The sequence below is a fragment of the Piliocolobus tephrosceles genome, chromosome X (assembly GCF_002776525.5).
Source record: "Piliocolobus tephrosceles isolate RC106 chromosome X, ASM277652v3, whole genome shotgun sequence".
Lineage (NCBI taxonomy): Eukaryota > Metazoa > Chordata > Mammalia > Primates > Cercopithecidae > Piliocolobus > Piliocolobus tephrosceles.
Window position 1 is genome coordinate 71,065,020 of NC_045455.1, and position 16,370 is coordinate 71,081,389.

At 36.1% G+C, this 16,370-nt stretch overlaps 1 protein-coding gene across 14 annotated transcripts in view; it reads left to right on the forward strand.

The window, feature by feature from the left end:
* Positions 1-16,370, forward strand: part of ZC3H13 (zinc finger CCCH-type containing 13) — a 97,239-nt gene that overhangs the window by 53,953 nt on the left and 26,916 nt on the right. For all 14 annotated transcript variants that reach the window (XM_023187268.1, XM_023187274.2, XM_023187277.2 and 11 more), the window contains 2 exons: positions 10,074-10,384; positions 13,300-13,764. In XM_023187268.1, coding sequence (XP_023043036.1) covers positions 10,074-10,384; positions 13,300-13,764 — 776 coding nt within the window. The remainder of the gene's footprint in view (positions 1-10,073; positions 10,385-13,299; positions 13,765-16,370) is intronic.

Below are 16,370 nucleotides of genomic sequence, written 5' to 3' on the forward strand. Positions count from 1 at the left end.
CGTTGTAGTTATAGGCTTGCGCCACCATTTCCAGCTGACTCCAGTTTTGAAAATTCTACTGTGGGTAAAATGCTAGTAAACAGCATCACATGGTACAGATAAATCTTTTCTAAAAGAGGAGTCAGTTGGTGTGACAAACTTCATCGTCGTCTTATTTTAAGAAATTGCCACAGCCTTCTCAGCCTTTTGCAGCCTTCACCCTCATCAGTCAACAGCCATCAGCATCAAGATAGTACACTTACCCACAAAATGGTAACAACTCTCTGAAGTCTTAGATGATTGTTAGCATTTTTTTAAACAATAAAGTATTTTAAAAATTAAGTTATGTACTTTCTTTTTTTTTTTTTTTTTTTTTTTGAGATGGAGTTTCTTTCTCTCACCCAGGCTGGAGTGCAGTGGCGTGATCTTGGCTCACTGCAAGCTCCGTCTCCCGGATTCATGCCATTCTCCTGCCTCAGCCTCCTGAATAGCTGGGACTACAGGCACCTGCCACCATGCCCGGCTAATTTTTTTTGTATTTTTAGTAGAGATGGGGTTTCACCGTGTTAGCCAGGATGATCTTGATTTCCTGACCTCGTGATCCACCCATCTCGGACTCCCAAAGTGCTGACAGGTGTGAGCCGCCGCGCCCGGCCTGTACTTTTTTAGATATAAATCTATTGTACACTTCAAAGACTACAGTATAGAGTAAACATAACTTGTGTGTGCACTAGGAAACCAAAACATTTGTGTGGCTCACTTTACTGTGATATTTGCTTTATTATGGGAAGCAAACCTATGTTTCTGAGGTGTACCTGTATTAATTTTAAAACTAAACAGTATCTTTTTCACTGTCTTCAGATTGATAAGGAATGTAATTAAATTTTAGTGTCTAAATTCCTTTTGGAAAAAAAATGCCCCTTAAAAACACTTTGAATGTTATAATGGGCGTATTAGTGGTGTTTTGTTTACTAGGAGGTATTGTGCTTAAATAAAATTGCGAATTCATTCATCCGACAGTACAAGTAGAAGTAATATAGTGATGGGGTATGTGTGTGTGTGTGTCTGTGTGTGTTTGTAAAATAGTGTTTCCAAATATGTGGGTTTTGGCTTTGGTTTTTTTTTTTTTTTTTGCCCCCCTTCGAGTATGACCCACTAGGCTTACTGGATATAAGCGGTTGCTTACATTTCTTAAAGGATGGCTTTCTACTGAGTTACCCATTTACGTGGCATAGGTGTGCATACACATGGCATAGGAGATGCAACAATGCTACACGATCCTCTGACTTTAAATCCTTCTAGCTTTTCTCTGTGACTCAGTTGTCCAATTCAAAAATAAGTTGTAACAGTTAATGCTTACTGAATTATCCATGATTCATAATAGATAATTGTGTCTCAGTTGTCCAACCTTCTATATCACGTGCTTCTAACCCGAAGTCCATTGGTGGATTTTAGGGGTCTACAGGCTTCTTCAGTTATGTATAAAACTTTGCCTGTGTATGTGTTTTGGTGAGGGAGAGTGCCCATACCCTTCTAGAAATGTTCATGATTTTTCCCCTCTCCAAAAACATGTTAGAATCATGAATCATTCTTGAAGCCTAGGACACTAACCTGATGTCAAGGATTTGAGTACTTTCCTCCCAAACTGTCATTGGCATGTCAAGTTTGTTAAAAATGTGCTCTTCCCAGAGTATTTTTAAGTTTAATACAGAATTCTATCATGTGGTTAATTTTTAATTGAATAATTTGGAGACTTCAGCTCTTAAATGAATGTTAGCGTCTTCCAGCTTTACTCAGCTTTGATTTATTTATGCAATGTTGATCAAAACCTGAGTACTAGTCATTTATACAGAGAAAAAGTGGATTTTTTTGGATTTATTACTCTGCTTTCAGAAAATATAGCAATTTCCCATAATATTTCTTTTTAAAATAAACTTTCCATGACCTACTCTTTACAGAGAATAGTAAAATACTATTTCTACCCGCCTTGTTCTCAGGGAATACATTCCAAGACCCTCAGTAGATGCCAGAAATGGCAAATAGTGCTGAACCTTGTATATACGATGCATGAAAGGATTTCTTTTTCTTTATACATAATTTCATGTATAGAATATTCCTTATTGTAGATTTTTGCAACCTCAGCATACAGTTTTTCTTCCTAAGAACTCAAAGGAAGTACTTTATGGCTTTTTTTTTTTTTTTTTTTTGGCATATTCAAATTGCCAGCATCACTCCTCTTTGCACTTGGGACCATTATTAAGTAAAATAAGGGTTACTCGAACTGCATAATTACTGTTGTTGCCAAACTGCAAGTCAATCTGATAACGAGATGGCTACAGAGTGATCAGTGAGCAAGTGCATACAGCGTATGGTTACCGGACGGAGAGATGATTCATGTCCAGGTTAGGATAGAGTGGAATGACAGGAGATTTCACTGTGCCACTTAGAAGTGTGTGCAATTTAAAACATATGAATTGTTTTTTTCTGGAAGTTTCCATTAGTATATTTGGACTGTGGTTGACCAGGGAAAGCAAAAGAAAAGGTAAGCGGGGCCTACTATGGTGGGAACCCAACAAACTAAACTAGTTTTTTTTTTCCTGTAAATTGTTTAGAAGAGATGTAAATCAAAGGGAAATTAAGTTTATTTTAGGTATTTAGTCAGAAAGATAATTTTTGAAGGGAATACTCTGTGTTAATATTCCTAACCTATTATGTCTAGATAATCCTAAATTGAATATTTATGATGATCTTTTGGTAGATCTGTAATACTTGCTTTTATAAGTGTACTCACTTATATTAGTATATATTCTGTATACTTTCCCATGCCAAATCAGGAAAGTAATACATTAGTAGTATTTTAGGAACAAGGGTTTAAACACAAAATCTTCTTGGATAATAATCAGAAAAATCATCTGACAATTGCATGTAGCTCATTCTGCCAGATATTTTGGTTTCAGTATGATTTTACTGACAGGGATATATTTTAATCATAATGCTAGGTTGTAGGACTTTGTGGCCAAATGAGAAAATAGTACTCAGAGCATAGCTAATTAAAAAACAATCATTCCAACACAATTACCTGAATGTAGAAATCTGCTTATTACTTGATAGTAGTTATATCAGGTTGTTCTTGTATTGCTCTAAAGAAATACCTGGGACAAGGTAACTTATAAAGAAAAGAAGTTGAATTGGCTCATGGTTCTGCAGGCTGTACATACATGGCTCCAGCATCTGCTTCTGGTGAGGCCTCAGAAAGCTTACTAGGAGGAGGTGTGCTGAAGTAAAGGTGCTAATTCATTTATTCATCCAACAGTTACTTGAGTACCTGTTCTAAAGCTGGTATTGCAGCAGTGAGCAAAAATATTTCCAAAAGCTTTGCTAGTACAAGTAGAATAATGTGGTGGGGTGTGGGTATATGTGTGTGAAATAGTGTTTCCAAATATGTGGGGTTTGTAATATAGCCAAACACGATTATATTGCACACTAAGCTTATGAAAGGCTTATGTTAAGAATGAAATTATTTTATAAACATCAAAACAATTCATTCACAATGGATAAAAAAGAAGCCTTTCACATTTAGTGAAATTAACCAAGGCTTGAACTCTCTTCAGTAGGTATGATGTTGGGAAAATGTGTTGAATTCGGGAGAGAAACTCATATCTAGAAAGATATTGTGACCCTAAATAATTGTACTTTTAGCTTTTGTCCAACATGCTTTGTGAAATCGGAGACTTGAGGGAGGCTCTTCTCAAGTATTTTCAGAGAGGTTTTTAGTAGCAGCTGGTAGTTGGAAGTTTAGTCCTATTCCAATAGTTGATTCAGTCAGAAATGCATAACGTGGAGTCAATTCTGTAAAGAATGTAGGGCTGTGTTATAATGACATTAATAAAATAGCCCCCACCTGCACTGTCAAAATCCATCCTAATCTGGCTGTGGTTTGGTGCCAGGTTGTGGCATTTTTTTTTTTTTTTTCACTGATAGTTAAATGACCATGGGAAGAATTTTGGCTCCTGTGACTAGATGGGACTTCCAGGCCATTGGCAGTAATTTCAGAAATCTCCCTTCTTTCGCACCCAGTGGCCTGATCTGGGAAGGTATTATGTCTGGGAAATGCAGATCGGGGACTTCTGCACCTTCCTCTTCCAAAACTGGATTGCCTGCTGTTTCTTGGCCTGGTTTGGTCTTCTGCTTCATATTCTTGCCACCCTACCCTATCCCCAGCAGAAAGTAGTAACTTTAACTGGTTCCACCAAGCGGAAGGAGCCAGTTATCTTATGCCAGTGTGTGTTGTATTTGGGTTTTATTGTATTTTAAATATTGATTCTCTTACTCTGGGAGCTTAAAACCCATCCACATGTGTGTGGCAGGAATACCAGCTATTTGTCTTTTTCTAACCCTTGATCACATTGGTAGGTACAGTTTTTAGTTCAAGCCATGTTGTTGAATAAGTCTATGTAAGCCTCTTATCTTGAACCATGTTTCATAAAAGTATTAGTTGTTAAATTATTCTGGATTTGAATAGCATTAAAGGGTGGGTTAATTTAAGGGTTGTCTTTAACATTTTTTATTCTTTAATTGAAACTTTTGAAATTACAGTTGACCCTTGAACAATGAAGGGGTTGGGAGATCAACCCCCTGTACGGTTGAAAATCCTTGTATAACTTTTGACTCCCCCAATCTTAACTACTAGTAGCCCACTGTTAACTGGAAACTTTACTGACAACATAAACATTTGATTAACACATATTTTGTATGTTATTTGTATTATATACTGTATTCTTATTACAAAGTAAGCTAGAGAAAAGAAAATGTTAAGAAAATCATAAGGAAGAGAAAATATATTTACTATTCATTACGTGGAAGTGGATCGTTATAAAGATCATCCCTCTGAGGAGGCTAGGAGAAGTGCAGAAAGGGGGGGTTGTCCTTACTGTCTCAAGGCTGGCAGAGGCAGAAGAAAACTCACGTTAGTGTGACCCTGTGTTGTTCAGGAGCCAACCGTACTGCATCTGTGCACGCAAAAATGAAATCTGAACAAAATTATTAGTACTTTAGTGAAGATTTTCTTGTGTTATCTAGAACTTGTATGAGGTTTTTTTTTTTTTTTAAATCTAATCTGTTTTACAAGTATCATTATGTATTTTTGGAGGAGTGATCTTTTAAAAGATTCCCACAGACAAGGGTCTTCCTAGTTCTGTAAGATTGTTCAGTTAGAAATGATTCCCTTTCCAGGGAGTATTTACCCTGCTGCAGAAGAATAGCAGGCTACTAGGTGTAAAATAAATCACACAGAAGCATTTTCTTTTTTCATCTTACAAATTTATTTAGACAAGTAAGATCTTGTTATATTTTAAATGGCACTTACCTGCCTAACACTCTCCAGTGCTTTCTCTCATTCTTAGAATAAAATCCAGACTTTTACCATGACCTGTGGCCCGTATCTGGCTCTGCCTGCTTTCTGATTCTCTCATGAGACTCTATTCTCTCATAAATTGTGGTTCCACTTGGCTTCTTTCTATTCTTATACATCAAGATCCCTCCTGCCTCCTTTGTGCTTATTGATCCTAAAGCTCTTCCCTCAGATCTTCAGCACTTGGCTCAAATATGTCCTCCAGTAAAGGTCCTTTCCTTACCAAGCAACCTAAAGTAGTCACCCTGATGTACTTTTTGTGTTTTGTGATCAAGGGTTAGAAAAAGACAAATAGCTGGGATTCCTGCCACACACATGTAGATTGTTTTTAAGCTCCAAGAATAAAAAGCACATACTTTTTGTGGTTGTTTTGGACCTAACAGTTCTGTTTGTTGTCCTTTTTTATAAACTTTGTTACATTAATTAGCAGAAATTGTCTTGCTTTGTCATTGTTGGTTTGCTCCCTAGACCATAGACTCTGTTACTAGAGAGACTGGTTTCTAGTCCTCCCTCGAGGTATTAGTCAAGGTTTTCCAGAGAAACTGAACCAATAGAATATATGTCTAGAATGAGATTTACTTAAGGAATTGGCTCATGCAATTATGGGGGCTGTAAAGCCCTATGATCTGACTACAAGCTGGAGACCCAGGAAAACTGGTGGTGTAATTCAGAAGTGTGAGAGGTAGAAAGCTGACTCCAGTCAGCGTATAAGACCTGATAAGCAAGGGCAGATCAACATTCAGCTCAAGCAGTCAGGCAAACAGAAAATGTAACCTTCCTTCACCTTTTTGTTCTGTTCAGGCCCTCAGTAGATGGGATGATACACACATTGGTCAGGGCCATCTGCTTTACGCAGTTTACTGATTCAAATGCTAGACTGTTTTAGGAAGCCCTCACAGATGTGCCCAGAAATCACGTTTAGCCAGATAGCTGGGCATTCCATGACCCAGTTAACCCATTTATGCCAGAAGTTGCAAATTTTTTTGTGAAAAATCAGATCTTGGCCATGACCTTGAGCAGTAGGATATAAATAACCCCCACAAGCTTAGTGTTCCAATAATGGAACACTAGGCATAAATGGATTGACACATAAAATTAACCATCACATTCAATTACCTTATTAGATTGTCATAAAGATTAAGTGAGTTAATATATGACAAGCACTTAAAATAGTGTCATGCACGTAGTAGCAATATATGTTACTTGCTATTATTAATGTCATTACTATTATCATGTTAGTGGTTTTGTTCTCTTCATTTTTATATCCTCATTGCCAAAAATAATACTTAGAGGTTAGTATGTGCTCACTTAATATTTGTTGAGTGAATTAAAGTGATTTGATAAGTATAAACTTCATATGTAAAGTAATAGAACCTAAATGTTTCTACTTGTGAAATGTGTATTATGTTGTATTATATTTTATCACTGAAAACAGAGTTGATTTTGGTAGTGCCCATATTACCTTTGGTTTTTGAAAATGTATACATTTTACATGATTTTAAAGGTTAAAATAGGAATGTGAGTTGCATTATATAAGCATATTTTCATATTTGAGAAATAGAAACCATTTTTTGAGAGAAAAATTGGTGTTAATATTTTTAAGTAAGTCTGGGGTAAGCCTATTAGTTTGCAGGTGAAATTACTTGCGTCTTGAATGAGAGGAGTTTTTATTTTTAAATTTCTTAATTTTCACATTTTTTCCCACAATGAAATATACCCTGAATATTCTCATTCCACACCACATCATGTCCTAATTATAGCAGCACTAAAAAGTGTTTTATTGGAATCTAGTCAGACTAAAGATCAACTTTCCCTGTATACAGTAAATCACAGTGCTCTTGCTTACATTGTATAGATTTTTGTTTTAAAATATTAAGCTTCTCTTCATTAAATAAACTTTCCTTTTTTCTTTATTTGAATTTCAAATTTCACTTATTTTTTTTCCTCAGATAAGAAACCAGCCAATTATAAATCATACGACTAATTAATCTGAAGTTACTTCTATTCTAAGTGGAAATGTACTTTACTATAGCTCTGTAATAGTCTATAGCCAAAGTACTGTTAATTTTCACCAGATTTCAAGACAGTTTCGTTACTTAGAATCATACCTTTTATATGTGCAGAATGGACATAGGTGAAGGTTGTGTAAGAAGAAAATATAGTTAAAAAGTTGAAGCCATTATTTGACAACACATTAGTGTTCTGACCTTAATATGATAGCTTGATTATCCTAAGTTTAAAGTTTTTTCTTCCATGCTATAGACATCAAGTTAAATAGAAACATGATTGGATCCTAATGTGTTTTTTAAAGATAGTATATATGAACTGTTTTATCTTTTTAAGTTTTATGAACTAATAAGGCTATTGTAGACATTCTTGAAGCAATTTTACGTATACCCCAGAAATAAACTCAAGTAACCAAAATATCAGTTCAGTGGAGAACCATTCTTTAGTTTTTTAAATTGACGAGAACTGTCAAGCATGGTGGCTCATGCCTATAATCCCAGCACTTTAGGAGGCTAAGGCAGGATGACTGCTTGAGCCCAGGAGTTCAAGACCAACCAGGGCAGCATAGTGAGACCTCATCTCTATAAAAATAAAACAAGTTAGCTGAGTGTGGTGGCATATGCCTGTAGTCCCAGCTGCTCAGGAGGCTGAGGCAGGAGGATCACTTGAGCCCAGGAAGCCAAGAGTGCAGTGAGCCATGATCATGCCACTATACTCTAGCCTGGGCGACAAAGCGAGACCTTGTCCCCCAAAAAATAAAAAATAAAAAAATTTACTAGAACCTAATGAAGTTGAAATTGAAATTGAAAAGCACCAGACAATACTGACTCTAATTTTTACTCTTGCAGTGATTTTTCTGTTCAGTAGGATGCATTTAAATGGGCGTTAATCATAAATGGTTTTCCAAATTTGGCGAAGACCCATTGAGTATTTCCACTCATGTTATCTGTTAAGTTAATAAATTTCTATTTAGAGTCAATTAAATTTTAGTGGCTTATGGCTTACCTTTTTATGTTAGAAGGAAATCACTATTTTATTAAAGCGTAAAGCTTTAATCAAGTCACAGAAAACTTGATGTTTAGGTGAGTGTAGTGTTCTAGTTAGCAGACTTTTTATTTCAGTCAACTGTTACCCAAAGGTATTTTTATTTGCCTAAATTCTTTTCTGCAAATTCTTCCTAATATATTAGATCGGTTTCCTGACTTACTCAGTTTACTGATTCAAATGCCAGACTCTTTTAGGAATCCCTCACAGATGTGCCCAGAAATAACGTTTAGCCAGATATCTGGGCATTCCATGACCCCGTTAACCCATTTATGCCAAAAGTTATATATTTTTTTGTGAAAAATCAGACCTTGGCCATGACCTTGAGTAGTAGGATATAAATAACTATAAACTATAAGTAGTTTATAGATTGAAACCTTTTTTTGATGGAAGGTTTACTAAGGCATCATTTATAAACAACATAGTTTAAGGTAGTGGTTCTCAACTGGAGGTGATTTTGCCTGGTAGAGGACATTTGTCAATGTCTGGAGTAATTTTTTATTGTCATACCTTGGAATGGGAGAGCTGCTACTGGCATCTAGTGAGTTGAGGCCAGGGATGCTGTTAAACATCCTATATGTCTTGTGCAAGACACTCCCCTTCCTCCAAAGAGTTACCCAGTACAAAATGTCAGTAGTGCTAGGGTTGAGAAACTGGTTTAGAATTAGTAATGATTTGTGCCATCATTGTACATACTAAAAAATATTTATCATAGACACTGAAGATAATTACAGAAATATTTTGACTAAATCAGAATTTTTTTGAATAAGCTTTTAGCTCTTGTGATGATTGCTTTGAGGAGTATGATATTTCTCTAGGCATGTCTAGAATGCTATTTTTTAAACATTATTTGCTGCTGCTTCTTAGTTATTGCACAAAAGTGTGGACAAGACCCAGGCATAATAGACTCTAGGAGTGATTCAGATGTACTCAATGATCACATCTGTTTCATGAGGTTATGTGTTGTTTCTCTGGTAGCAGTGAAAGAAAATGATTTGCAGGGAATAGAGAAGGCGTTAGTTGAACCACGAACTATGAACTAACTCTCAGTTTGTGTTGCCCACAGTGAGGCAGATTACTTAAGTTAAAGACAGTATATATTTTGTTATCCTTTCCTTAACTCTAGGATTCTTTCATCGTCCTAAATGTCAACCCAAGCAACGTGGACTTTTTGTTTGTCTTAGCTGATGCTAGCTCCCCTTTTCCCATAGCCATGAATTTACAGGCATTCTCACAGCCACTTTCTATCTAGATCTCAGTAGTATGTTTTGCCGTAGTTTGTGGGTTTTCTGCCTCCAAGTACTTGTTCACACTGTCAGATTATCAGAGTGAATTCCATACTTTAAGTTAGGGTAGGTGGTGTATGTTGGAAGATGCAGTGTACTTTGTGGCACTAAAGCCTGGGAGAAAAGCACCGCGTATCTGTGCTTGAACTGTTGCTTCTAGTTGACTTAAAGTTAAGTCACGTCTTTAAAAAGTGACTTACTTATAATTTTACAGCATTGTGAATTAAAATTTATCCTGGAGTTATTATCTGTACTTTTACATTCACTTTTTTGGTTTTAAAGATTTTCCTTTGGCTAGAAATGAAGTTCTGGAATACATGTTTTATTGTTACTGTTTTTCCTTGTAGGTCTACTTCCCCAGCAGGGCAGCATCATTCTCCTATATCTTCTAGACATCACTCATCTTCCTCACAATCGGGATCATCTATTCAAAGACATTCTCCTTCTCCTCGTCGAAAAAGAACTCCTTCACCATCTTATCAGCGGACACTAACTCCACCTTTACGACGCTCTGCCTCTCCTTATCCTTCACATTCTTTGTCGTCTCCTCAGAGAAAGCAGAGTCCTCCAAGGCATCGCTCTCCAATGCGAGAGAAAGGGAGACATGATCATGAACGAACTTCACAGTCTCATGATCGACGTCATGAAAGGAGGGAAGGTGTGTACTTTACTTTGATTTTTTTAATTGAAAAATTGGATATCCAGCTTCATTGTTGTAATAAGAAATGGAGGAGGACTTTGCTGTGTTAAGTCTTCTGTAACACACAGACTAGAATTCTTGAGGGCAATCGGAGATGCTTAACAACATGGGAATGTAAGCTATTAGTATATACAAGTTGGTATTTACAGGTATGCTAAGCTGGTGCTTTCTTTAGTTAAGATGTTCTAGCCGGGCACGGTGCCTCATGCCTGTAATCCCAACAGTTTGGGAGGCCAAGGTGGATAGATCACAAGGTCAGGAGATTGAGACCATCCTGGCTAATAGAGTGAGACCCCGTACCTACAAAAATGCAGAAAATTAGCTGGGCATGGTGGCATGCGCCTGTAGTCCCAGCTACTCGGGAGGCTGAGGCAGGAGAATTGCTTGAACCTGGGAGGCGGAGGTTGCATTGAGCCAAGATTGCACCACTGTACTCCAGCCTGGGCAACAGTGCAAGATTCCATCTCAAAAGTAATAATAGAAGATGTTCTGCTGAGTAAGTACTCTCAAGTTCTAGAAATTTTTGGCCATCGGATCCTTAGAGTATCCTTTTCAATTGCTGAGTTAATGGTCCTTTGAAAACGAGGTGAAGGGAAGAAAAGCAACAAATCAGGGAGCATAGTTTGAAAGCATCAGAAGTGTTTTGATAAAGGAGTGAAGGCTGGGGGGAATTGCAGAAGGTCATTGCAAACCAACTCGTCAAATTTCTAGGTCATAATAAAGAAGTAAGCAAAGCGGTTTTCCTTTCTGTATCCCTGAGAATTAAGTTAACTTTGGATTTGCTACTCCCTATTCAGGCTGAGATTTTATTGTTACCTGGCAATAAAGCCTGTTTAATAGCTCTCATCTCTTTCTTTACTTCTTGTCTAAGCTTCTGGTCTTTGTAGATTTAACTAAGTCTGTTTTCTAACTTCTCCTGTGTTCATTTTTTAACATAGTAAGTACTCAGGAAATGCTTACTTGCAACAACATTTATATTTAATTTGCCTTTTAAGCGCCTCTGTGTGAGTGGAGTACAGCAGTCTCCTATGAAACATGTTGAATTTAGTATTCTCTTCCTATCAACAGTGCAAGCAATAATTAATCAGGTTCTTTTGTTCAAGAAAATGGCGGTTGAGAATGATATTCAAGAAAATAGGCAGGGACTGGGGAAAGCACCTATTTGATAGAATTTTTTTTGTGTGTGTATGATTTTGGGACTAGGTCAGCACAGCAGTATTTATGGAACGTTGGTAAGATGGGAAATTTTAATAAGATATTTAACAACTAGAGTTGATCAGGAATATAGTACATATTTAATGACTTCTTATTGAATGAAAACTCCATTAACATTATTAAACATACTAATGAAGGGAAAATAGTAAGCAATTGAGTCTCATAGGAATGCTTGTATTAAGGGATTCTTCTCGTAACAAACCATAATTGTTTTAACTTCTTTGTAAGTACTTAAAAAATTGTTCCTCTCTATTTAGATGTCATTTTCTGAAATAAGGATAATTTCGGTGGAAGGATAGGGAGGTAGGTAAAGAACAAAATACAGTACCTAGATGTATTTGTAAAGACAAATGGGCACATCATGAGAAAAAGATCTGGCACTAAGTGAACACATTTTCAGGCACAGCTGGTATTGGGGGAGGAGTGGAAGTGAAAGGTATTTACAGAAAGGGATGGAGATATGTCAGATCTTTGCCTCTTGCCTTTGTCCTTAAACGGGATTTGTGGATATGGATAAATGGACAAAGGAATTGGTGGGGGAGATAGGTTATTGATGAGGGTCTGAGGGCCTTGTGGTTACAAGATGTTTGGGTCCATGAGAAAGTCTGTGGGCCTAGCCACTAGACAAAGAGAAAAGGAGGTAAACTTCTAAGGTTTTGGGCATGAGGCTGCTAGAGTTGCCAAAATAGCCTCAGACTAGGGCAATTCCAGAGTATAAAAGCAACTTGCAGAAGAATCTGATAAAAAGGGCACAATTTATTCTTTGAGGTTCTCTTGTTAATTCTTTGGCTTCGTATCAGATTTGTTATAATCAGTTTATGCCCTTTCTAAATATATGTAAAGAGTGGTTTCTAATCTTTCCAAATTATGGGATTGACTAAGCCATTTAAGTTTTGGGTCTCTATTTCTTTATTATAAAATGACATGGTTTTTTCAGATAGTGTGATTCAGTCCAGCTTTTAAAAAGTGAAAGTATTTTTTTTTTCTATGAAATGCTTTTTTGTTTGTTCGTTTTAAAGAGAAAAAGTCTCATCTTACTATGTTGCTTAGGCTAAACTCGAATTCCTGTATTCAAGCGATCCTCCTACCTCAGCCTTCCAAGTAGCTGGCACTGTAGGTACATGCCACCACACCCAGCTAGAAAGTGCTCTAAGAAAGCTTTAAAGACTTGCACACATGAGTGTTATACCATTAAAAAGTGCAGGAAAAGAGAGTGAATAACAGTATCACTTAACCAGCTAGCTTACTCACCATAGGCTACCCTCAAGTACTTAAGTACTTTTGAGGAGGTCACATACGGTCTAGTTTAGCCTAGCTTAATAGTTGACAGAAAAGATTAAAGTAACTGAAGTGTCTTTGTATTTAAAAGTGGTTTCTAAAAAGTAAGCCATCAATGATAGGAGATCAACTTACTTGTTTCAGTTGTTTAGGATCTGTAAGTATAGGTAAGTCGGGGCAGAGGAAATTCATGTTCAGAGTTTAATGAAGAACATTGTTATCAAGTGTTAATTATCTTTGGGATTTTAGCTTCTTATTTTTTGCAAAGAACATGAATTGTCATTGTAATAAAATTTTTAAAGTTTTGTATTAAATATGTTGTCTAGTTTCCTGAAACTTTGTAAAGGCAATTACAGTCGATTTCCAAAATTGCATTATAGATACTAGGGGCAAACGAGACAGAGAAAAGGACTCAAGAGAAGAACGAGAGTATGAACAGGATCAGAGCTCTTCTAGAGACCACAGAGATGACAGAGAACCTCGAGATGGTCGGGATCGGAGAGATGCCAGAGATACTAGGGACCGAAGGGAACTAAGAGACTCCAGAGACATTCGGGACTCAAGAGAGATGAGGGATTATAGCAGAGATACCAAAGAGAGCCGTGATCCCAGAGATTCTCGGTCCACTCGTGATGCCCATGACTACAGGGACCGTGAAGGTCGAGATACTCATCGAAAGGAGGATGCATATCCAGAAGAATCCCGGAGTTATGGCCGAAACCATTTGAGAGAAGAAAGTTCTCGTACTGAAATAAGGAATGAGTCCAGAAATGAGTCTCGAAGTGAAATTAGAAATGACCGAATGGGCAGAAGTAGGGGTAGAGTTCCTGAGTTACCTGAAAAGGGTAAGGTTTTTGACTTGTCAATGAACTATGTCTTATATAGAAAGTATAACATCTCCTAAGATTTCTAATATGTTGTTTCTTACATTCGTTATCATTTTGTCACAGTAATTTTTAATTAATTGAACTTATAGTCTTCCTTATAAATTCCTAATTAGAATTACTAGTTAAAATAGCAGAAGGTAAATGGAGCTTGAGCTAGACCCCCCCAATTATATCCAGTCATGCCCGTCATCTTGATTAATGTAGAACACTAAGAAAATCACTATCAGACAAAAAAGTAGAATCACAAGGAAGTTACTTTCTTTTAAATAGGTATAAATATGATAAAATGTTCATTAAATTAAAGTAGAATTAAAGTGGTGGGTTTTCAAAATTGTTGGCATCAGAAATGACTGATTTGTGTATTCTTCAGTATTTGTACTTGCTTCAGACCCTGTCAGACTGCCACATGTCATTATCTTGAGCCATTTTTCTTTTCATAAAAAGTATTTGCCATCACCCAAATGACTTAAATGTATTGTAACTATTTCCAGACTGCTGAGACTTAATTATCATGATCTCTCTTTACCTCCACCTGCTTTTCTCCCCTCTCCCCAAACACTGCTGCAGAACTTTGATCACTTTTATTCTTTCCATTGGTCTGTTAGTCAATCCTTGGTCAGTATTACAGCTTCATATTTGTGTTGAGGGTCCTTTAGCTTCTTTGAGCTGCCTTGTGTTTTCTTGACCTTTTACTTTTTCATGTCAATTTTAGAAAACAGTTTTTAATTTCATAAAAAATTGTTGGATTTTTATTTCAAATGCATCAACTTAATTTATAATATTTCCAGTCTTTTTTACATTTTTTTCCTGGGTATCCTCTATTTTTGTTGCCATTGTAAATAGTGCTTTTACATTTTGTAAGATAAAAAATTTTTTTAATTATGCATTTACATGGTTCAAAATTTTGAATGTGTAAAAGGATATATAGTGAAAAGCCTCCCTTGTACCCTGACCACTCTTTTGCCAGCTTTGTATATATTCTTCCCAAAAAACATTTTACTCAAGCAAATAAATATCCATTTGATTTCCCCTCTGGATTTACAAAAATAATTTTTAAAAACACTGGAAAAAACTATGTACTCTTTTATATCCTACTGTTTTCAACCAGTAAAAATATCTTTCATGTCTTTCTTTGTGGTAAACAGCTATTTTCTTCTTTTGGCACATGTTGTCTATTGTAGAATATACCATAAAGTCAGCAAGTGCTGCATTACTGGGTATTTTGGTTTTCCATTCTTTATCTCTTTCAAACAATGCTTTAGTGAATAACTGTGTACGTATGTCACTAAATGGTGTCTTTTAAAACATTGCATTTTCTAATGCTTTGTTGGTACATGGAAATGGTAATTGGCATTTGTATATTAATTTTACATTTAAATGATGTTGCTGTATTTTCTTGATCTAATTAGATTGTCTTAACAAATGTTCCTAGGAACAGACTGATTTGGCTCTTTTCTGATTATTAATTTTCTATCAGTAACCTGCTGAGCATCTTTATCAATACAGTGTTAAATATAAGTAGAGTGGGCTTTGCTTTGTTTCAGATTTTAAAGGATTGTTGCTGGCATTTTATTACTAAGTATGGTGTTCGTGGATTTTTTGCAGATGCTTTTTATTGCGTTAAGGATTAAGTTCTCTCGCCCCATTTTAGTTGTCAGAAAATACTCTGTTGAAAGTCAGTTCTTTGGGAAATGTATTTGTTAACTCTTATTTTGTGGCTCAGTGGTCTGTTTTTGTAAGTGTTCTACATATGCTTTCAAGGGAGTTGCATTTGTAATTGTTGAATGCAGAGTGTTTCTCTAAGATAAAGTTTGTTTAACTACACTTTCAAATCTACATGTAATTTTTCTTAGTCTGCTTGTTCTGTCATTACAGAGAGGTGAGTTAAGTCTTCCACTATCATTGTGGAATTTGTAGATTTGTTCATTTCTTCTTATATAGTTTGATCATTTTTTTGTTTGACTACTTTGAGGCTTTGCTCTTAGGTACACATAAGATGAGTTATTTATTTCTTTATTCATTATAGAATGACTGTTTATGCCAGGTTCAGGTTGAGCATCCCTAATCTGAAATTCTCCAAAATCTCAAACTTTTTAATGTATTTTCTTTCTTTCTTTTTTTTTTTCAACTATAGCCACTAGCAACTCTGATAAAATCTAGCCATTTTGAGAGCTGACATAGCACTCAGAGGAAATGCTTATTGGAGTATTTTGGATTTCCAATGTTTCAGATTAGGGATGCTGAATCAATATAATGCAAATATTCCAAAATCCAAAACACCTGTGGTCCCAAGCATTTCAGATAAAGGGCATTCAGCCTGCATTTTTCTTGAAGATTGTTTTGCTGGCACCTGTCTTGTGGTTAGTATTTGTTTGATATATCTTTTTCCATCCTTTCAGGCTTTTTTTTTTTTTTTTTTTAATGTAACTCTAAACAACATATAGTTTTAGACACAGTAAATCTCCTCCTTGTGTCTTCTTTCATTCTTAACTTTCAAATTTTTCATCTCTTTATCTGTTTTGCCTCTAGGTCATATTCTCAGGCTTAACTTCTAGTTTACCAGT